Below are 24,278 nucleotides of genomic sequence, written 5' to 3' on the forward strand. Positions count from 1 at the left end.
TTTTCAACATCTATGTACGTGCTAATTGATTAATGTAAACTCGTCAAGCAACATGAAAAAGTCTATTCAGGACTGAGAACGATGTTGATAAGGCTAGTTTTGACAGATGTCGCATGCCAATGAATACACTGAGCTGTTAAGCGGGGCTGTCAATCAAGAGTGTCGGGAAAGATCTGAAGCATCACGGCATTGTAGCAAGTGTCATGGCGATCAAGGCAAGCGTCACGGACACGTGATGCTTGAAGGGCCTAGGGGAACACTGACGCTACGACAGGACCAAGTCACAACAATCAGGTTACGGACACTCAAACGCACGCAACGGGAAATAAAGGCGACGACAAGCCTACCTCGTCTACTCAACCTGCCTAGGAGATTGGAGTAAATTTTGCGAGAATGGAGAGTAACTCGGGTAAACGGAAAATGGAGCCAGGCTTACACAAAACTGCCGAAGTTCCAATCACTTACGGTCCAAATACAATCAACGCTACGGTATTGTTTGATGAAGGCTCGGACATTTCCTTCATCTCACAGGATCTAGTAACGAAGCTAGATATGGAGCCACAAACCTCGGACGTATACGGATTAAAGAGATTCGGTGACAAAACTGCTAACGCCAGATCGTTTGAAATGGTAACATTCGCACTTCAGACAAGCGACGGTCCAAAGTCAATGAGCGCGCTAATTGTTCCAGAGAAATCAATCAGCGTGAAAAACAAAATTTCATGTTCTGTATTGAATTTACCTCACATAAAGGGTTTAAAATTAGCGCACCCACCCTCTGACACCGAATCATTCGAGATATCGCTATTAATCGGAACTGATTATTACTGGGAATTTATCAAAGATGACATTGTACAGGGACCAGGCCTGACCGCCATCCTATCTAAATTCGATGGATACTTATTGTCTGGACCCACTAGTATGCGAAACGCGCGCCTAACGCCGACGCAACCACTCTACACATCGCTACGACTACAGTTGAAGAGGAAATGAAACTTCAAAACTACTGGGACTTGGAAATACGGCTAGTTTTCAATCGGGTTTGAACCCACAACATACGGCATCAGTCGCCTAGCGGAGAGGCCACAGAGAGAACCGCTCGGCTAAATCCCCACTCTCAAAAAAGAGTGGTTCAATAGCCGGCTAAGTTGTTACATTTTTCTGACTGAGACAGCTCCACACGTTGTAGAGTTTGTGAAGCACTCACTCACGCATGCTCACTTTCACACATCGCACATACAAACTTTATCGAAGCGAAGCAACGAATACATCACTTTAACCGGGGAACGATATCGGAATAAGAGACCAAGTAAACGCCAAGGAGACTGAGGTAAGGGAATTCGAATTATATCGTGATACGCATTTACGAGTTGAAGATGGAAAATACTTTGCTAAGTTACCATGGAAGGTCGACCACCCGCCATTGCCGACCAATTATCATATTACTGAGAAACGCACACGCTATGGTGCGTCGATTAACGCCCGATTTATTGAAAGTATATAACAACATCTTAATTGACAAACAGTCTCGCGACTTTATCGAGGAAGTCGACAATGATGATAAAACAAACGGACATTATCTTCCTCATCGCTCAGAAAGACTTGACAACTACACCCATTCGTGTTGTATATGATTGCAGCTGCAGACAATCAGATTCACCTAGTCTAAATGACTGTTTACAGACTGGACCGCCACTTTTTAACGATCTCTCATCAATTCTACTCAGATTTCAAGTGCATGCATGACATCGCACTCAGCCCGTTAAGGTTTATCGTTTTAAACCGTTCTCTTTGGCGCGGTCTGTTCACCCTTCATATTGAACGCAGTTGTCAAAACGCACTTGGAGTCAATAACACTCCAATCGCCGCTGATCTTAAAGATAATATCTATGTTGATAATGTCATCTTGGGCGTTAACAATACTACGGAAGCTACAATTACTACACTGACGCAAACTCTCAAATGAAATCCGCTGGATTTAACCTTCGCTCGTGGTCATCGAACACTGATGAAATACGCAAATTAGCCGCAAAGGACAAAAACGCGTCGCTCCAATCAAGGAATTATCACTGCCCTGCCTCAAACTTATGGCAGCATTAGTCAGTTCTAGACTACTACGCTTCGTTCACGACGCCTTGAAAGACAAAGTCAATATCACAGATTGTACGCTGTGGTCGGACAATCAATGCGTTATACATTGGATAACACTAAGAAGTTAGAAATGTGCCATACACGATCAAATATTGTCCAACCAAGGACAATCCAGCCGATTTATTGAGACGTGGAATCTCAACCCATGAGTTAGAGAAATCCAATCTCTGGTGGCAAGGCCCACCCTGGCTAAAACAAGGTGATTAGCCTACTCAAGTAAGTTAATGCATGGGTGTTTGTACCCATCAAGCCAAACAGTAAAAAAATGATCAATTATCTTTAAAAACCACCAGATTAGATTGATATTTCGCCTAATTATTGAAGTTACTTAATTCTTTAAAAAAATGTCTGCCTAAATCTTGACGAGTCGAGTCACGTGATCAAATCTGATATTTTCCCGCCAAAATTTACGTCTTTATTAATTTTAATATTCCAACCGTAACCCGTTAATTTTTTTTGATTTTCTCTGCACTTTTGGAAACAACATCTATCATATTCTTTCAAAAATACATGGCACTCATGAAACTCTATCTATACTTCTTTCTGACATTCAAAACATTCATGTAAAACGTCAAAAATATTGTATTTCTTGATTTTTGTGAAGAAATGTTATTCAAAATTCAATAATTTTGCATCTGCCAGTGGTTTTAACACAAGTTTCTATCCCGTTTTACATTAATTGGTAATAATATTTTAAATATTTTGATGTTTAGCGGTTGGAATGTTCAGTTATTTGCAATATACAATTTTGGCGGGAAGAAGAGATTTTGGTCACGTGACCCGACTTAGGTAATATATTATGATAAATTTCAACTTAATCAAATGCGAAACATATTTTTGGCAATTTTCACAATTTTCTGACCAGGTCTGATTAAACAGTATGTTCAGACTGATTTTACATGTAAGTAAGCGTATGCCCATGCATTAACATACCTGAGTATCTGTCCCGTGTTTGACAGCTCGACATATCACGTATCTACTGAGGAGGATGTCGGTGCAGTGAGGATTACAATAAGCATAGTAATGACAGAAGCAAACCTTCTGTAAAAGGAATTCAACGAATCATAGACGTCAACAGATATAGCGGTCTCACTAAGTTACTTCGCGTAACCGCATTAGTCCTGCGTTTTATCTCAAACCTAAAACAAAAGGCAACTCGCAAAACCGGACTGATAACCGCTGACGAACTCAATCGCGCTGAAATAGAGTGGATTAAAGATGTACAAAGACAAGAATCCGCCAACACAGCAAAGAAAATATGCAATAACAAGAAGAAGACGTTGCTAAGCAGACAACTCGGACTGTTTACCGATAAAGATGGCATTCTACGTTGTGGGGGAGGCTACACAATGCTCCCCTGGACTTTGTGACAAAGTTCCCAATTCTACTACCGCCAGCTCATCGGTTCACCGATCTCGTGATTTTGAACGCACACGCACGCGTGCTTTACTCTGGATTACAGAAAACTGTAACCTACATTCGACGACACTTCTGGATAGCCAAGATTCGCCAGACGGTGAAAAAATTGTTAAGAAAATGCGTCACCTGTCGGAAAACGAGCGGCAAACCTTATTAAATACCGATACAAGCTCCGCTGCAATCGTATTGCGTAAACGACACCCCTCCCTTCGATTACTTGAGTGGATTTCACTGGAGCGCAATTTGTTAAATCGCCTGACAGTAAGGAAACAAAAGCCTACATATGTTTGTTCACCTGTGCCATGACTCATGCCGTTCACCTCCAACTGGTACCTGATCTATCTACGGGATCATTTCTACTTGCCTTCCGATGATTCGCAGCAAGACGCTCGCTACCCTCGATTTTGATTTCGGACAACGCCTCTACTTATTTATCCGCCGCGGATGAAATAGGGAAATTATTTCACGCGCCAGATGTGAAACACTATTTAGCTAATCGACGCGTACAATGGTCCTTCATACCTAAATGCGCTCCTTGGTACGGAGGTTTCTGGGAGCGCATGATCGGACTGACTAAAAAGAAAGTACCCGGTCGCGCCTTCGTTACATTCAACAAATTGAACACTATTGTTACAGAGATTGAAACCATGTTGAACGACCGACCTCTCACATACTTGTACACGGATTCTGAAGACACGATGCCCCTATCACCGTCTCATCTTCCGCAGGGACGGCCACTTACAGGCGTGCCACACCCACAATAGGAAGACGACGAACTTTCGGACCCAACCTATGGAAATCGCAGTAACTTGAACAAATGGTACGTACGCATTGCTCAATTACAAGAACAATTCTGGCGTTGATGGATTTCAGAATATCTACCTGCTTTGCGTGAACATCACAATTTAAACGGAACTACCAACAACAAAATCAAGGTCGGAGATGTTGTTCTAGTTCACAGTGACACTGAACGACGAATGCATTGGCCATTAGCCATCGTGGAGAAATTAAACGACAGAAAAGATGGAATGATATGATCTGCGGAAATCAAGACTACGACCGGACTCACTAATCGTCCTATTGTGAAACTTTATCCCCTTGAAGTGAAGGCAGACACTTCTTCATTGTTACCAAGCAGAAACACTGACACGGACATAATTCTGCCTGACCCTAGTACAGCAGCAGCCATCGCACGTTGTAGGATACAAGACCTGAACACTATGTGAACTCTATATATCGGACTAGATATATATTGGACACTATTTAGTAATGTACCCTATATACTCAAATATACTCACCAATGATATCTAGTCATTTTACTTGGTATTTCGATTACTTTCAATTTTTGCATTTTTCTCGAGTTTTAGTTTTACGATGATTTTTCGAATTTAAGACTTGATACCTTTTCTGTCGGGCGGGAGAATGTTGAGAAAACGTTATACAAAGATAGCTACTTCTTAATTCCTTGACAATGAAGACAGATTGTCATCTCTTTAGTTCCTTCCAATATCCTGTGTTTACACATAGTTTTAATTCTTTCTGACGTGTGACTCATCTCTAACCAATCAAAGTCAAAGACACTTCTTACTTTCCCACCAAAAACTGGCTATATCACAGCCTGAATTAGCCACTTTACTTTAGTATATGTTTACGCACGGCATAGTGTATATGTATGCGTATACTCAGAGTGCATTGCTCACCACTGGATCTGGTCGTCACTTATCCAACCACTAATACATTATATTATTGTAGCAGTAGTTAATCGTAGCTGTAGTAATAAAGTTTGAAGAAATAGAGCCGTCACGTCTGTCTCCATCACTTGAACTCAAAAGATCCTGCTTTGTAAACAATCCCACACAGCAGCCGAGACTGATTTTACGTTTTTAGCAGCATGGAACTCATTCTTGGCTAATAAGCCCCATCTTTATTGCAGTGTTTTTAAAGGCATGCGTTGGCACCAGATTGTCTCATCAGAAAATTTACCCACCAGATTACAATTTCAATGGAAAACAAAAGGCTTTCACACCGCCATAATCCTCTTACAGACCAGAACAAAGTCGATCCCAGGGATCGCGAACAGTGCCTTTAATCACAGATCCAACTGCTGTCGTATGCAGATAAGAATTGACAGTGAAATTGATCTAAATGTTATCACACTTGTGTAAATTGGTTTGTAAAGTTGTTTCAAATTTACTACAGGGTCGGTAATTTTAGTTGAGTTGCAGCAAACAACAGGCAGATCATAGTGTTGTTTCACAGAAGGCTCTCGCTGTAATTGTTGAGATAAAGCAATAAAGTAGGAACTGATTAGTGTCTGTGTGTAGGGTAAAGATTTCCTGACTTTCTATCCCCGTACATTTTGACAACTTTCTCACGTACTGTTTCTGGCGTTGTACATCTCTTTTCCTGTGGATGATGATTTCTTTGCCAAAGAACTTCATACAATGCAAAGGCAACAAGAGTATAATGACAATTAGACTCTGACTGAGCTGTGATACAATGTAACTCAGAGAGGCAGTATATAAGGAATGTAATATGATTCTGTGTATTTGAAGTGCACTGCAAAGTGTACCCCCTGGTGTGTGTTTATTATGGGTCCATAAAAGCTCTTTGATTTTCACCGCAGTTATAACAAGTCAGTGCAACTTTCGAGGCAGGTTTTGGAACAAGTTTCATTCAACTTACATTCAAACGCTTTTTTTGACAGGTATCGCAAGCTGGTAGATAAATACAATATCTCTCTTCGACAAATGATCGCTGATGGCATCAGTGACATTGGGCCATAGATAGTGACCTCTACCTTATTGACTTACAGATGGCGGGTGCCACATGTGGGGCAGAACGCGGTTACTATTTTCGGAACACCTGACATCACTTCTTGGTCTTTTGGCCAGAGGTCCATATATCTTTCTTTATGGATTTGACTTTGTGTACCACCTATTTCAGGGCATGAGATTTGAGACGAGCGATCACTCCGCTCGCCTAGCGCTTGCGCAAATCAAAATCCACGCTAACGATTTTCCGCTTGCGTGGCAACTTTGACAGGACTGCGACATGTTCACAGGATGAATGCACTGCAAAAAAACTGGCGTCTGAGCACGTGTTCATCATCCGAATGACAGGCTACAGCCTTCAGCTTCATTTTTGTAAAAATTGATTAAATTGTAGCCAACATATGAACAAGAGAAACAAAGGCCATGTGTACGTGTGCCTGTACCGTGTCTTCTATTTTCTAAGCTTTGCTATACATGTATATGCATTCGCGTTCCATAAAACACACAGTCCCTACAAGGGATTGGCCGTGGCCGTAGCTAGTAAAACTCATCAAATTGTGTTGCTTTATATGCGACGTCTGTACAGTGTACGCAACCACGACGAATGGCACCTGTCTTGAGCAGGGGCTCCCATACCCATAGATCATACAGGCAATTCATTGAACACGATTATCATTATTTTGCGATTGTCCCTCATTTGTTCGTACTCATTTTCTTGAAAAGTGTTTGGCTGACTGCATAATTAGGAAGAACCGTATTCGCGATGAATTAAGAGCACAGAGATTTCGACAAGAATTGAATATGCAGTTTGGAGAAAAATTTGAAGACCTTGATCACGTACGATCGCCGCGCTCATATGCGTACTATGAAAACCTCCTCGGAAATACGGCGTGCAGTTTCTCCGCCGAAAATAGCCGATTTTGAATCCAAAACTTGCATTGATCTTCGTTTTCGAGCACACCCACCTAGCCTAGGTACACAATGTGCTCAGCCACGCTTGTAAACTTAAGCAAAGCCTACTTTTCTCTCTCTATGCAAGGGAAGCGTTTGTATCCGCCGCCATTGTTAATCTCATTCAACCCATGAGCACTCGGACGAAAACCAGACTTGCAAACAAAAGAGCATCGCGATATCGAACTTCAAAAGTAGCCGTTCTGAGAGGAGTGCAACAAGAGAAAATTGTGAAGTATGTAAAAACATTCTGAAGAGATAAAAAGAAAAAATTATCTCGTCAACAGAAAATGATCATCGTAGATTGTAAATAGCTAAGAGGTGGTTAGAAATAATGTTAATTACAGAGTGCTACATCGATGGTGTTATATCATAGCACAGTAAGTTGTCTGTATGTTGTGTGACTTGTCCAGTGATCGATACTGGTTCTTACTATAATAATACTTACCTTAAGTTCCTATAACAAACAAATATAACAAAAACAAAAAATCAGAAAAAAACCTAAAAATATATATTCTCAAGTAGAATGCACAAGACACAATTAACGATTTCATAATTCATTTTATTTGCTTCACTCTCCCTATGCATTTCAGGAGAGTAGTTTTATCACTCTCGTAACACTCCCGCAGATAATTTTAGGAGAGTGATTTTCAGCTCACCAGCACTTTTTAAATCTTATGCCCTGCTATTTACTGTCTGTTCTGTGTTGTTTTGTGTCTATGTTTACATCTATTGTATTACGAATTCTGACCTAGTGTTATTGGATTATGGATTGGTATGATTGCGACTATTTTACAAACCAATTGCACAAATGTGGCAACATTTAGATCAATATTACTGTCCATTCTTATCTGCATATTAGCGTAATGAAGGGGACTCGTAATCAAAGTACCCATGAACAAGTGGGACTGTAACAATGATAACTTGTCATACTTAAGTTTTCCTTCTCCTTTCCTTCTAAAAGTTCTATTTGCAGATGTGTCCCTTATCACTCACGCCCTGATCCAAGTGAAGAAACAAGCCTTGTGATGAGAAACATGACCCATTGAGAACAGAACTACATCCAAAGGCAAGACGTTAGTGCAATGAATGTGGGAAAACTTTTGCAAGACTAAGATCTGAGGAATCACATCTGAGTCCACACCAGACCATTTGGATGCAAAGAATGTTCTGGAACAATATCAAGTCAAGACAGTTTTGAAAATCACATCAGAATGCACACAGGTGAACAATCCTCTGGATGCAAAGATTGTGGTGAAATATTTGTGAAGCAAAGCAATTTGAAGAGCCACATTAGAATCCACATGGATGAAAAACCTTTTGATGATAAAGATTTTGAATGCAAAGAATGTTATGAAATGGTCAGAGGTCAAAGCACACTGGATACACATCCATATGAATGCAAAGAATGTGGGAAAACACATATACAGCAAAAGCATCTGAATAGACACTTTCTAATCCACAATGCTGATGGACCCTTTCGATGTGAAGAATGTGGTAAAACATTCGCACGGAAAAGCGATTTGAATAGGCACCTTTTAATCCACACAGGTGAAAAATGTGTTGAATGCAAAGAATGTGGTAAAAGGTTCAGAGGTTGTGGCTCTCTGAATATACACAAACCAATTCATACTGGTGAAAAGCCATTTGGATGCAAAGAATGTGGTAAAAGGTTCAGAGGTTGCAGCGCACTGAATGTACACAAAAGAATTCATACTGGTGAAAGGCCATTTGAATGCAAAGTATGTGGTAAAACATTTGTACGAAAAAGCTATTTGGAAAGCCACATTCTAGTGCACACAGGTGAAAAACCATTTGAATGCAAAGTATGTGGTAAAACATTTGTACAGAAAAGCAATTTGAACAGGCACCTTTTAATGCACACAGGTGAAAAATGTGTTGAATGCAAAGAATGTGGTAAAAGGTTCAGAGATCGCAGTGCACTGAATCAACACAAAAGAATTCATACTGTTGAAAGACCATTTGAATGCAAAGTATGTGGTAAAACATTTGTACAGAAAAGCGATTTGAACAGGCACCTTTTATTCCACACAGGTGAAAAACCATTTGAATGCAAAGAATGTGGTAAAATGTCCAGAGATCGCGGTGGATTGAAAATACATTTGAAGAAGCACATTCTAATTCACACAGATGAAAAACCGTTTGAATGCAAAGAATTTGGTAAAACATTTGCTCAGAAAAGCTATTTGAAAAGCCACATTCTAATTCATACAGATAAAAAAACATTTGAATGCAAAGAATGTGGTAAAAGGTTCAGAGATCGCAGAGCACTGAATGTACACAATAGAATTCATACTGGTGAAAGGCCATTTGAATGCAAAGTATGTGGTAAAAGGTTCAGAGATCGCAGAGCACTGTATGTACACAATAGAATTCATACTGGTGAAAAGCCATTTGAATGCAAAACATGTGGTAAAACATTTGTACAGAAAAGCCATTTGAAAAGCCACATTCTAATTCATACAGATAAAAAACCATTTGAATGCAAAGAATGTGGTAAAACATTTGCTCAGAAAAGCCATTTGAAAAGCCACATTCTAATTCATACAGATAAAAAACCATTTGAATGCAAAGAATGTGGTAAAGCATTTGTACAGAAAAGCAATTTGAACAGGCACCTTTTAATGCACAGGGGTGAAAAACCATTTGAATGCAAAGAATGTGGCAAAAGGTTCAGAGATCGCAGAGTACTGAATGTACACAATAGAATTCATACTGGTGAAAGGCCATTTGAATGCAAAGTATGTGGTAAAAGGTTCAGAGATCGCAGAGCACTGTATGTACACAATAGAATTCATACTGGTGAAAAGCCATTTGAATGCAAAAAATGTGGTAAAACATTTGTACAGAAAAGCAATTTGAAAAGGCACATTCTAATTCACACAAATGATAAACCTTTTGAATGCAAAGTATGTGGTAAAACATTTGCACAGAAAAGCAGTTTGAAAAGGCACATTCTAATTCACACAAATGATAAACCTTTTGAATGCAAAGTATGTGGTAAAAAATTTGTAAAGAAAAGCGATTTGAACAAGCACTTTCTAATCCACACAGGTGAAGACCCTTTGAATGCAAAGAATGTGGTAAAACATTTGTAGGAAAGGCAATTTGAACACAGATGAAAATTCATACAGATGAAAAACTGTTTCAATGCAAAGATTGTGATAAAATGTTTATGCACAAATCAGCACTAAATACTCACACTAGAATCCACACAGATGAAAGACTATTTCAGTGCATAGAATGTGGTAAAATATTTACACAGCAAAGTGCAATGAAGAAGCATACGAGAAGGCATTCTAGAGAAAAGCTATTTGAGTGCAAAGAATGTGGTAAAACATTTGTAGAGAAAAGCCATTTGAAAAACAACTTTATGATCCACAGACGAAAAAAACATTCCAGTGCAGAGAATGTGGTAACACATTTGTATTGAAAACTGATTTGAACAGGCACTTTCTAATCTACACAGGTGAAATACCCTTTAGTGCTAAGAATGTGGTAAAACCTTTGTACAGAAGAGCCATTTGAATAGCCACATTCTAATCCACAGGTGAAAACCATTACACTGCAAAGAGTGTGGTAAAATATGTAGGTAAAGTGAATACTGAAGACACACACATTAGTTCACACAGGTGAAATAAAGGCCATTTGAATTCAAATAATATGGCAGTTTTTTATACAGAAAAGCCACTGTAATAGCCACATCAGAATCCTTTGTGAAAAACCATAATGCAAAGAATGTTATGAAACTTGAAGCCATCACACCAAGCTGAAGAGTAACAAAAATATCCATACAGATGTAAAACCACCAGGACTCGAAATTAACTTTTTTCCCTGGTAGTCCACTTGGGCTACCATTTTCTGAAGTTGGTAGCCCGGTGACAATGGCTGGTAGCCCATGCATATTTTAGTTCAGAAGTATCTTTTTTCGTTAACCAAACAAGAAAAAACTATTTTTCAAGATTCTGCCCATGAAGTGAATTTTCTAGTTATTTGATGTGAATACTTGCACACCTTTAATACGCAAGGAAACAGGTATAATGGACGATAGTGATATTTAAATGTTTGTTGACCTATTGACAGCCTGTTTCACTCTCAGAGTTGTATGCAAATTGTGATAGTCGTCATGACAACAACACGACCTCAGCACTAAGACAAAAAGTAGGGCTAAAAATAGACCATGGCCCTTCTGTAGGGAGGAGGCATAATTCTGTGTAATTGTGATTGATACATTATGATCAAAATACAACGAAAATGCGTTTTCATTGGCCATCATGTCCTGTGCCTGTTATTCAAGTACGTCAGTTCAGATATTGAAACTTTGTTTCGTCTTCGTAATTTGCACAGCTGAGTTTGACTGCATTTAGCTCATTCCAGAGTGACAGACCAGACATGGCATGCCAAGTACTGACTGAATTTCAGGTCCCAGGCTTTGGTAGTCCATGTTGGCTACCATTTCATGGATTTTGGTAGCCCCAGAGAAAAGTTGGTCGTCTGTGGATGCGATATACCGCTAATTTCAAGCCTGACCATGTATACAAAAGAAAGTGGTTAAACAACAAATCCAGTTGAACAGGTATCTCAATTGGTGGAAAACCATTTCAATGCAAAGAATTCAGTAAAACAAAGTCATTGGGAATCGCAAAAAATCCATTTCAATTGAGGACCATTTGCTTGCAATGGATGTGGTTAACATTTGTTTCTTATCCATATTTGTAATTGAGAGTGAGTGATGAGAATTCATTCCTGTCGAATGAAAATGAGAATTCAGATACTATTTTAATCCAAAGGACGTTGTGAAATGTTTAGATATACTTAAAAAAGATTCTCTTTAAAATCAGTATCAGATTTAGGCACAATGTTATAACAAACACCTATCAATACAGATGAAAGACCATGTGAATGCTAGGTATATGCCAAAAGCTTTTATAAGTCAAGTAATCTGAGAAAATGTGCATCTGTGAAATCTGTGAATGTAATGAGTATTGTTTCCTACTGGCATTTCGAAACTCTTTATTCATGCAAGAAAGGACAATCAAAATAAGTGTTAAACCGTTTTTGTTTCAGGTTAATCTTGAGGAATAAGAATCATGATTCAAGACCAAATATCTATTTTGTTTTATTGGTTGGTCACATGTCTATTCTATTCTTCCCTTAACCCTGTCACCCCATTTCCCTCTCTAGAGTTCCAACTTGACCTTAGAAAACAATGGTTTACTTTGGTTCAAACCATGGTGGTGAAAGGGTTAAAATGATTCAAATATAGGTTTTAGCTACTTTTTATTTTCAAACATAATTAAACTTTCTTTTAATGTTTATTAATTCTTCAGTCATGACCTTTTTACAAAAGGACATTTACATATAAAAATGTATTCCTATCCAATGTACAGAAGTTATTGTGTGATAGAAATGATTTGACATAGAACTAGTAATTGTAACAAAAGACAAACATCAAAATTTTGGATATATTAGTAGTTTTTGTATAATAGTATTTTTTTCCTATGGTCACCGTTTTAGAAATGTTGTAATCTTGTGTATGACTTGGCAGAGTTTAGACTGTCAAAGTGTTTATTTCTTTCAATAAAACTTTCTCATATACTTCAGGAAATTATATTTGAATAAATTACAGCTGGTAAATAAAAAATATCTTATTTTCACTATTCCAAATGCCCTGAAGCAACTAAAAGTAGTACAATAAATGAAGTTTGCCAGACATTTCTGTATGGTTACTCCAAAGTGTGGGTAAATTTGGTATATATGTTCTCTATGTATAGATGACTATGCATTTGTCACATTGAATGCTGGATTTGGTTACAAGACAATTGCATTGGATACATCAGAGGCTGGTATAGTAAGGCATACAACAAGTTTTTCATTGATTTTTTATCTCCCCAACCGCCGCCAAAAATGCATGAGAAACATTGTATGGAAGTAAAAATAACAAAGAAATGTGTTTATCCACACCTGTGTATCTGTATGCTATACAAAACATTGGTGCTTCTCATCATAATGTTTAAAGTAAACACTGGTCAAAAAAGGAGGGACTGGCAACCAGCAAACAAAACGCTTTCTACGTATGATGTAAGTTATAATCCCCACAGGATCCCAGCACATGGCACTTTAGGTACTATCGGATAATATTGTCTAACATTTATACAAGTTTTGCATGTTAACATTTGACATAAACATTGGCTTTAGCTTTTCCATAAGTTCTGCATCAATGTTAGCATTAAAATAAACTTATTTAGCACAAAACAAGGTCTGCTATGATTTTTAGTACTTTGTGCCCTGTGGGCACAAGGTACTAATGTGATGGCGCGGCCCAATATGGCCAACATAGTGGGCTGTATGCTGTGGACGCAGGTATCTCAGAAACGCTTCAGTAACTTTTTCTGAAATTTGGTCTTGTGGTCACTCGGGCATGTATCTCAAACGGTCTTTTTTCTTTTTTTGATTGAATTTGAAAGTCACTTTTTTAGCTTTTTTCTGAAAACCACTATTTTCAATTTTTCCTCAACACCGCTGATTTGATTAATGTGATGTTTGGCATGGGTCTTCGTATAGTTGAAATGCCATCAGAAATGTTCAAAAATTGGTGATACATGCCTTGTATTATTTTTAAACAATATTTTTATCCATTTTTATTTTATATTTACTTGATTTTGACTCGCTTTCGTTAAAGCTACCGTCTTGCATGCGCACAACTTTAGGACAAAATCTGAGTCTGATCGAATTGGACGCCATCTTGTTTCTCGGTCTGGGCACATTTTTTACGTTGTGAACGTTTCACTGTGTATTTCAATATGTTCTATAGTTATGAAGTTGACAGTGATGCACTTTTGCGGCTGTCGTGTATTTTTTGGTACAAAAGGCGCCTTTGATCGCCTGAAGAATGATGGCCTCCGTAGGCGATAAACACCGGTATACCGGCAGGCATATCAGTTCTACTGAGGAAGTAATCCACTGGCCCGTACACGTCAGGGGCTCACTTAGGGGAGAACCACTTGATTTCGGGGGGGGGGGGGTATGGAGGATTTTGAGAAAAAAAAATGTCACCAGGTGAAATAAAAGAAAAAAATTAAGCCTGTAATGGCTTGAGAAAAAAAAATTCTCATAACAGACAGAAATAAAAAGGAACTGTCACAATGCAGTTGAAAAGAGCAAAATTTTGGAAACTTCATTCTCATGTATTGCTTGCTAGCATGCTGCCACAGGCAGGGCAAATGTTTTTACCACAAGCAATTCTTATGTGTTTTTTTTTCCCAGCACTTATGATATAAGCATTTCACTACTTTACACCTCAGTGCACTCTATGTTTTCCTTCCCTTTTCTGACCCAAGAAATCATATTTCAGGATTTCTGTTGCAATATCTCAATGGTACAGGCAATATCTTTATGGGACTATTTGACTTCTGTAAATTGTGAAAATTTAAAACACAAGACAGGAGTCAATAAACTAGTGTTAAAACCAATACATTATTCTCTCATACGAATATGTTAGAAAGATCACAAGTTGACGATGAAAAATTGAGGAACAACAAATATAATGAAATACAACGTGTGAGCCTTGTTTCTCTGACCACAAAAGATAACACCTCCCCTGAGAACTTAAAAGGAATTGACTGTTTTAAAGAAAAGCAGGTATAGTACTGATCATAGTTGATTTGCCAAAAAAGTGTTCTGTAATTTAAAGTTGTATATATACTAGACTTTCCCTTTTGTTTTCATTTGTTGGAATGTAAATGAATATATAAAACCATCCTGTGATATGTGAAACACTGGCCTTAAATTTGAAAAATGCACTGCTACTCCATTTGATTAAAAATTGATGCAGGTCTGACAGTTGAATAAAACAAGTCATCGTTGATGACACAGTCCCCACTTGTTAATGGGTACTTTGATTACATGTCCTAAGAGGATAGAGTCCTCTTCATTAATTAGGTCTGTGATAAAAATACTTTGATACAGATGGCGCTCAATGGCCAAGAATGAGTTCCATGGTGATGAAAACATAAAACCAATGTAGGCCACCATCCTAAAGTTCATAAAATGAGTCAACTAGGAATTAATCAACAGGATGTTGCAAAACATTTTTGCATACAATTCTAACACTTGACAGATTATCACTGGTACCATATTGCATAAAGTTTGATGCAGATTTACAACACTATGAGATCAACATCTGTATCAAGTTTCATCACATTTGACGTTGTATTAATTTGTGGCTATATCACCCTAATTAATTAGGAAAGTTCATTACTTATGCAATTACAAATTAATTAAAATGACACTGATAAATGTCTTTTTCAATGTTAAAGCATGTGACCTTAACATCAGTTAACATCTGTATAAAGTTTCATGAATTTGATGCAGTACGTATTTCTTGACATATCAGCCTACTTACGAAACTTCAATAATTGACATGTTGCTGCTACTGTCATACTGCACATGACGTGAGAAACAATTGAGAGCATATGTATGAAATGTCAATGTCCTTGTACCAACTTTGAATGATACTGGTGGAAATACTTCTGAGTTATGGCTCTGTACATCTGAAATTGTAACAAAATCACCCGCCATGCAGCGATATTTGATCTTACTGTTTAAAAAATCAACATATATATGTATGACGTAAGTCAATGTACATGTACCAACTTTGAATAAGATCAGTTGAGACTTGCCAGAGTTATGGCTCTCGACATGAAACAACCATAACAAAATTGCTACCATGTGGCCATATTGGACCATCTCGTGAAACCAATCGACATACATATGTATAAATAAGTCAATGTCCTTGTACCAACTCTGAATAAATTTGCTTGATACATGTCTGAGTTATGGTTCCAGACATGAAAAAATCAGAAAAAAATGGCCACACGGCGGCCATATTGGATTGTATCATAAAACAAATCAATGTGCATATGTATGACATAGGTCAATGTCCTTGTACTAAGTTTGAATAAAATCGGTGAATAAAATTAGTTGAGACATGCCCAAGTTTTGGCTAAGGGCACGAAAAAATTGTAACAAAATGGCTGCCATGCAGCCATATTGGATCATATCAAGAAACAAATTGACATACATATGTATGACATAGGTTAATGTCCTTGTACCAACTTTGAATAAAATCGGTTAAGATATGCCTTAGAGTATTATGGCCCTCGACATGAAAAAATCGTAACAAAATGGCCGAAAGGCAGCCATATTGGATCGTATCACATAACAAATTGACATGCTTATGTATGACATTAGTCAATCTCCTTGTACCAACTTTGAATAAAATCCATTGAAACATGTCTGAGTTATTGCTCTGTACATGAAAACATCGTAATAAAATGGCTGCCTAGCAGCCATATTGGATCGTATCACATAACAAATCGACGTACATATGTAAGACATAGGTCAATGTCCTTGTACCAACTTTGAATAAAATCGGTTGAGATATGCCTGAGTTATGCCTCTGCATATGAAAAAATTGTAACAAAATGGCCACACAGCAGCCATATTGGATCGTATCACAAAACAAATTGACATGCATATCTATGACATTGGTCAATGTCCTTGTACCAACTTTGAATAAAATCGGTTGAAACATGTCTGAGTTATGGCTCTGTACATGAAAAAATCGTAATAAAATGGCCGCCTGGCGGCCATATTGGATCGTATCACAAAACAAAATTACGTGCATATCTATGACATTGGTCAATGTCCTTGTACCAACTTTGAATAAAATCGGTTGAAACATGTCTGAGTTATGGCTCTGTACATGAAAAAATCGTAATAAAAAGGCCGCCTGGCGGCCATATTGGATCGTATCACAAAACAAATTGACGTGCATCTGTATGACATATGAAGTAATCCTTGTACCAAGTTTGAATGAATTCGCTTCTTGCATCTCTGAGATATCTGCGTGAACGGACGGACGGACGGACGGACGCACACACGCACGCACGCACGGACGCACACACGCACGGACATGACCAAACCTATAAGTCCCCCCGGACGGTGTCCGTGGGGACTAAAAATGCTGTCTCTCTTACCAAAAAAAAGTTCCCATACCCACTTCCTGCATACCCTTCTTGAAATCAAATGGGTCTCCCCTTAATATGCGCATGCGCATATAATAAGTTAGCTTGTTTAGTTTTGCAAGGACTTTGAAAAATCAAACCCACGCGATCTTGTTTCTCGGTCTTGTGCGAATTTTGACGTTTTAAGTTTTAAGAGTTTATTTGATGATATTTTGTAAATATGAAGTTCACAGTGATGGTACTTTTGTTGCTGTCATGTATTTTTTGGCACGAAACGCTCCTTCGATAGACTGAAAAATGATGGCCTCGGTACTCGGTACTCACCCGACCGGCGAAGCCATTGCTTTAGCGAGGCAATCCCACCGGCGGCCCGTACTAATAGCTGGGTGAGAGCGAGGGAACGCTCTATCCTTCTACCTCCATGTCATGTGCCATTACGTAAAGTCAACTTTATTCTAGTGGGCCACCAAAGGTGGCACGCCGGTAAAGAGGGTCGATCATGGCTATTGCATAAAGTAGACTTTACTGGACAGGGCCCCTGAAGGCGCGCGGCCATTACCATTATTCAGTGCGTGATCCCAGGGGTCCCTCAAAAATGTTTCTAATACAAGCCGCGGCTTCAATTGGGAATTTTATGGTAAGATTGCCGTGGGGTATTACATAAAGTCAATTTATTGTAGTGGGCCGCCGCAGGCGGCCCGCCGGTAAAGAGGGTCGATCATGGCCATTGCATGAAGTAAACCTAATTGGAGTGGGCCACCAAAGGCGTCTGCCCGTTAAAAGGGTCATGGGTAATACATAATGTATATTTATTGCAGTGGGCCGCCGAAGGCGGCCCGCCGGTAAAGAGGGTCGATCATGGCCATGGCATAAAGTGAACTTTATTGTTGGTATTATGTTTTTGAAAATGTGGTGACCCCCTTTCCTACCAGTGAAAAAGCGATGACCCCCCTTTGCGGATTCCAAATTACGATGACCCCCCCCCTGGATTTTGCCGGCCCCCCACCCCGGCCGTAAAACTGAACGGTCCCTTATGTTGACCGATTTACGCGCACTTCAGAATCATGGCATAATCTGACATGGTAATTTGGCATGATCATCAGATCATACATGATCCGAGATTGCACTTAAGCAAGGTCACGATAACTAATGTTGTTTGTTTCACTGTCGTTTAATACCTATATTTCCACTAAAAGACCATTAGAATTTCCTCATGGTTACTTTGAAATCGTGCATTGGCATGTATGTAGTTGTCAACATCACTATGCTTGAATGTAGTAGACTCTTACTATGAATATATCGACTGTCACTGCATATTGCATATGTGTGCAAGTCACTCCATATTATATCAAAAAATATAGTATTGCGACGTTTGAGCTGCCAGAAGCCGGAATTTACAGTTTATGAGAAAGTTATCTTACATGTAAAACTCGTGATCAGTTCTACTTGAAAAAATTCAAGCTACGTTGTATAACTATCGTGAATAACATAATATTTTGTACCTATCACCATGTCAGGAAATCGGAAGGAAACAACCAGTCAGACAAACTGTGGTCAGGATGATACTGTCCAATTTTAATATTTGTCTCTCGGCACACACCAGATACTCATGACTGTAAAACAACATTTGCATATAATTGTATATTCAGTTTATAGTTTGCTTTTCACCATATTGTATGTCCTTCCCTGCACTACATAATTCAAAATTAAATATTGTTTTTGGCCTATACATACTTGAGGGGTATTAGCGTATTTAGTCTCATACATTAAAGATGCACTGTTGACCTACAGAGTCCAAACTTTTTATCATTGTATTGTAGATAGGTGTACACTCCAAATACTAAGTACAAGTGTGGTGAGTGTAACAAGCAAATGTTTTTTAGTTAATGGCCCAAATTTCTTTTCTATTTGATGGACAATAAATACATGTGTAATCAATGCCAACAATCCAGTTTAAGTAATTTGGTTTAGATTAGCCATTGTCCATTAATTACAATAGTTTGTGGCTAAATTTTCTCCCCTTCTGTATCATATTAGTTCACCATTTCCTGTTTTAGAGATTGTTGATCCTATTGAGTCATCTCTTATTCTTAATTCACTTTCACACATATCAAGGTTGTTGATACTTAGAATCCACACTTGAACTTATGCTTGAGCAGTAACCAACCAGTTCAAATAACTTTCATTTATGTCCAAACAATTTGACTTTTTGCCAAATTTCACATTTATGGCAAATAATAAACAGTAAGGAGGTACAGAGGACGTCGGTGCCCCCGGCCCCCATGTTTTTGAATGTGTTTTATGTGGATGTGGGAGGAATTGTGTAAGCCTGACCTCAGTGGTAAGTTCACTGCTTTCAATAGTATATCAGTTACAACTATCCTTAGAACTGTGTTAATAGGGTCCTCTTCCACAGCCTTCTAATATTAGACTCTAACTTAGAAGTTTGACGATGTTATTGATTTTATCTGATATTATCCAATAAAACAGCATGTCGGGCATCGGTCACCTCCCCACCCTTCTAATATTAGAAAGGTGGGGAAGTGGCTTATGCCGACATGCTGTTTTATCGGATATTTTCAGATAAAATCGATAATATCATCAAACTTCTAAGTTTGAGTCTAATATTAAAGGGGGTTGGAAGTGGCCGATGCCCGACGTGCTGTTTTATCTGATTATTATCACAACTGGAAGTTGTGATATAGAGGTGGTTTCAACCGGTGTTTGATGTCTTCCATTTCCGTAAACGACAAAAAGTCAAAAACTGCTGAACAGACTGCGTTGATATTTGATACCGATACATAGACTGGTTCCAAGGTTCCAATTCCGAAAAATGGAGCCAAACGGTGTGCCGGTTAGATAGTTTTGGGAAATTTCTAACCCCCCTTTTTATCTAATTGATTTTAGGGGTCTTTCATATATGTAGTTTTGGAATGTACACCAATCCTGCATTGTGGACTGTTTTATGAGTTGTTGAACAGAAATGAGGTTTTGATGAATGTTAGAAATATGCAGGATGGCTGATTCGAAGTATAAGAGATTTCTATGGTCTTTTGGGCATCAAAAGCATTAAAAAAAACATATTTCATAGTTTAGATTCTCACTTTTGAGATGACCCTAGGCATTTGTTAAGTAAACATCCTTGAGTCAATATACAGACTTTGACATTCCAGAGATTAAGTATCCACAACCTCACATGTTACAGTCTTTCACTACAATGGTACGGCCCAAACCCATTGTTATCAATGGAGAGTGTGGACCTGTCTACAGGAAATTGGGGTGAACAGGTTAGACAATGACGTTACAAGTTGTAGGTTAGTTATCAAGGTAGCACCAGCATAGAGTCCTGAGCATCTGTCCATGTGTTCTCACAGCAAATTACAGGGAAAAAATTATTTGAGAAGTTTCTCTGCTTTAAATAGAAGTATATTACAATTTAAACCTTTCATGGATAGATTGCTCTCAAATGATCTGAAACACAGTTATTGCCCATTAGCAACAAATCTATAGCAAGATTTACGTAAAGTTCATGAACTGACACAAGGTATTAGACAAAAGATGACCATGACTTTGCTATTTTCAACATTTATTTCAATCAGATTTCCCCAGCTTAGTGTATAATTTTGTAATCTTAATTACTGTCAACTTAGCTTTACTAACTTATTCATACCTCATTATTCTTACACTACTGTTATACCTTATAACCACAAAATTTCAAGAGATGCATATATGATTGTCACTTAACAAACAATTTACAAATATGTCTTCTGCTTTTTCTCCATATACATATACATGTCTCTTTTCTCATAAAAATGGGCGTAAAATCGCAATGTGAAAAATAGTCTTTCAGCTATATGTTGCTCATTGACTTCGTGGTCTGTCTAATTCACAGTGAGTGTGGTTGTTGATAAATGCCGATAATACTAGGCGGTCATAATGTCCAAGCGCCATTGGCGGTATTTTTAACATAATGACCATAGGTCACTATCACATCTGGAAGTTGTGATATAGGGTTAGCTTCAACCGGTGGTGGACAGTGTCCATTTTCCGTAAACGACAAAAAGTCAAAAACCGCTGAACAGACTGCATTGATATTTGGTAGAGATATTCAGACTAATTCCAAGGTTCCGATTCGGAAAATGGAGCCAAACGGAGCAGCAGTTAGATAGTTTTGGGAAATTTCTAACCCCCCCCCCCCCCCCTTTAACTAATTGATTTTAGGGGTCTTTCATATATGTAGTTTTGGAATGTACACCAATCCTGCATTGTGGACTATTTAATGAGTTGTGGAACAGAAATGAGGTTTTCATGAATGTTACAAATATGCAGGATGGCTGATTCAAAGTATCAGAGATTTTCATGCGCTTTTGGTAATAAAATTGATAAAAAACAACATATTTAATGTTTTAGATTTCTCACATTTGTTATGACCCTTAACATTACAGACTTGATGACATAACCCGCTGCTGGACCTGTTTACTGGCGCATTGATTTAAAGACAAAGATCGTTTTATTTTGTAATAAGGACGTGTGATTTCGTAAAACATAGTCTATTAGCCTGGAAATGTGATTTTTGCGAATATGCTTACCCCACTGACAAACAGTGTGGTTTGAAAATGGCTGGAATTCGCTACTTCGGGACTTTGTTTTCTGTGTGCATTTACTGACAAACTCCAAACCCGCAGCACCTACCCATTCAGTATTTCATGTACAGGTGTACCCAGAGATAGAGTAGTTTCACAATGTGCCAGTTGTGATCAAGTGCCATTGGCGCTATTTTATCGGATAAAATTGATAATATCATCCTAACTTCTGAGTTAGGGGAGTCTAATATTAAAAGTGTGTTTCTTAAGAATGCCCAAAACACTTTTTCGGATAATATCGATAACATTATTCATTTTAGATCACTATGGCCCCATGCTCCTGAAACTATCTGACTTGACATCTTAGACGATATTATCACATAATAAAGAAAAAGCCTACGTCGCGCCTTCATGAATCCCCAAGCGAGCTACAGTCTGAAATTAACATGTAGGCCTAATAGTATACTTTCTAAACTAGCCAACTTGTAGCCGCAGTTTAATTTAGATCGGACCTTCCCAGCCAAAAGTTTTCAGGGGATATGTCCGATATTAGCTGATATAAATATGGTTCTAAACTTTTTAAATTAGCCAACATGTAGCCGTAATTTAGATCGGACCTCCCTAGCCAAACTTTTTCAGGAGATATATTCGATATTCGGCCGATCTAAACATCGTTCTTAACTCTTAGTCTCACGTATCTGAACGTGTTGGTGTGTGGAGAGACCGAGGTCTATGGCATATGGCATAATCACTTGAATCACAATCATATGTTGAGGCACTGTGCTTGAAGCAATACTTCATGTTTTCATTTCCCGAGACTCCCAAGCCAAGTATTTTCAGGAGACATATCTGTTATTTGGCTAAATATTGTTCTACACTTTACTATTGATAAAGTTCATTCAATGATGTACCGCTTTGTAACGCCAGGCAAAAGAAGCAGCAGCGGCGAAAGAAGACGAGGAATGGAAACCGCCAATAGTCCTGAAAATATGTATTTGTATATCTGTACTCATTTGATCTTTGACAATTTCCTTTTTCTCTCGGTTGTTCTTGATGTTGAACGTGAAATAACTTGCCTTTTCCTTAGCACTTTCAATTTGTCTGAACGTGGAGGTAATGGTTTGAAGAAGTGAGGTGATCACCACATGATAATGAGACTTAAGAGAATTAGGGTCCCGCCAGTCAGTAAGCTGTAAGCGGACCTTATTGGACCGCAAACACCAATCACTGTAGCCGGTATAAGTCTCGGACCTTACCTATGAAACATTACCAATAGCACATAATGACATATGTCAGTATTAATTGTTTTAATAAATTGCTAGTTTGCATATTTTGATGAATTTTTGTAAGTAGGGTGATATGTGATATGTCTTGGAATACTGCAACAAATTTAATCAAACATTGCACAAATCTTCAGGACACAGTCCTACTATAGTATGCAAAGACAACTAGCAATATCATGTACATTAATTTGCATTTTTAATGAACTTTCCTAATAGTGGACTATTAAGAGAAAGTGCATTAAATTTTATGAAAGATGGTACAGATGTTGCTCTGTCTGTACTGTAATACTGTATGAAGATATTACAAAGTATCATGTCAATAAATTGCTTATTTGCATATTGAATGAATTTTCGTAATTAGGCTGATTTCTCAAGAAATAGTCCAACAAATTCTAGGAAACTTGTTAGAGATGTTCAGCTCAAATTGCTTTGTCGGTGAATAAGATGTCAATACATATCCTGTTAATAAATTTTAATTTGCATATTAAATTAATTTTCCTAATTAGAGTGATATCTTCAGATATACTGCATCAAATTTGATGAAACTTTGTATAGATGTTTATCTGTCAGTACTGTAATGCTGCGTGTAGACATTGAGAGTAATATGTCAATTGATTGCTAATTTGCATAGTTTATGAACTTTTATAATCAGTGTTATAAGTCTAGAAATGCTGCATCAAATTTGTTGAAACATGGTACAAATGCTGATCTTATAGTAGTGTAATGACGAGCAATAATATGTAGCAGTATCATGTCAATTAACTGCTGATTTGTATATTTAATGAATTTTCGTAATTAGACTATGTCAAGAAATAGTTCATCAAACTTCATAAAACTTGGTACAAATGTTGCACTTATGTTGCTTCGACAGTGAATGATGACGTTTATCAGTGTCACATTAATAAATTTTGATATGAATATTTAATAAGCTTTCCTAATTAGCGTGATATGTCCAGAAATACTGCATCAAATTTGATATTAATCTCACAGTGCTGTAATACTTAATGGTATCATTTAAATTATTTGGTAATTTGCATACATATGGAATTTTTGTTTTCAGGGAGAATA

The 24,278-nt window shown here is 38.0% G+C and overlaps 1 protein-coding gene and 1 long non-coding RNA gene across 5 annotated transcripts in view; both read left to right on the top strand.

Annotated features, from left to right (window-relative positions):
• LOC139138624 (zinc finger protein 850-like) overlaps positions 1-11,818 on the top strand; it is a 46,860-nt gene extending 35,042 nt beyond the window's left edge. For 3 of the 4 annotated variants that reach the window (XM_070707081.1, XM_070707078.1, XM_070707080.1), the window contains exon 2: positions 8,260-11,818. In XM_070707081.1, the coding sequence (XP_070563182.1) occupies positions 8,510-10,414 (1,905 nt within the window). In that variant the 5' untranslated portion in view covers positions 8,260-8,509 and the 3' untranslated portion in view covers positions 10,415-11,818. Of the gene's footprint in view, positions 1-81; positions 1,331-8,259 lie in introns of those variants that run through there. The other variant, XM_070707079.1, reaches the window with a different exon arrangement.
• A 271-nt stretch (positions 11,819-12,089) lies between these two features.
• The window catches only part of LOC139138629 (uncharacterized), an 84,833-nt gene continuing 72,644 nt past the window's right edge, over positions 12,090-24,278 (top strand). The window contains exon 1 of the long non-coding RNA XR_011553648.1: positions 12,090-12,582. This is a non-coding gene — a long non-coding RNA (uncharacterized lncRNA). The remainder of the gene's footprint in view (positions 12,583-24,278) is intronic.

The sequence above is a fragment of the Ptychodera flava genome, chromosome 8 (genome assembly GCF_041260155.1).
Source record: "Ptychodera flava strain L36383 chromosome 8, AS_Pfla_20210202, whole genome shotgun sequence".
In the NCBI taxonomy this organism is placed as follows: domain Eukaryota; kingdom Metazoa; phylum Hemichordata; class Enteropneusta; family Ptychoderidae; genus Ptychodera; species Ptychodera flava.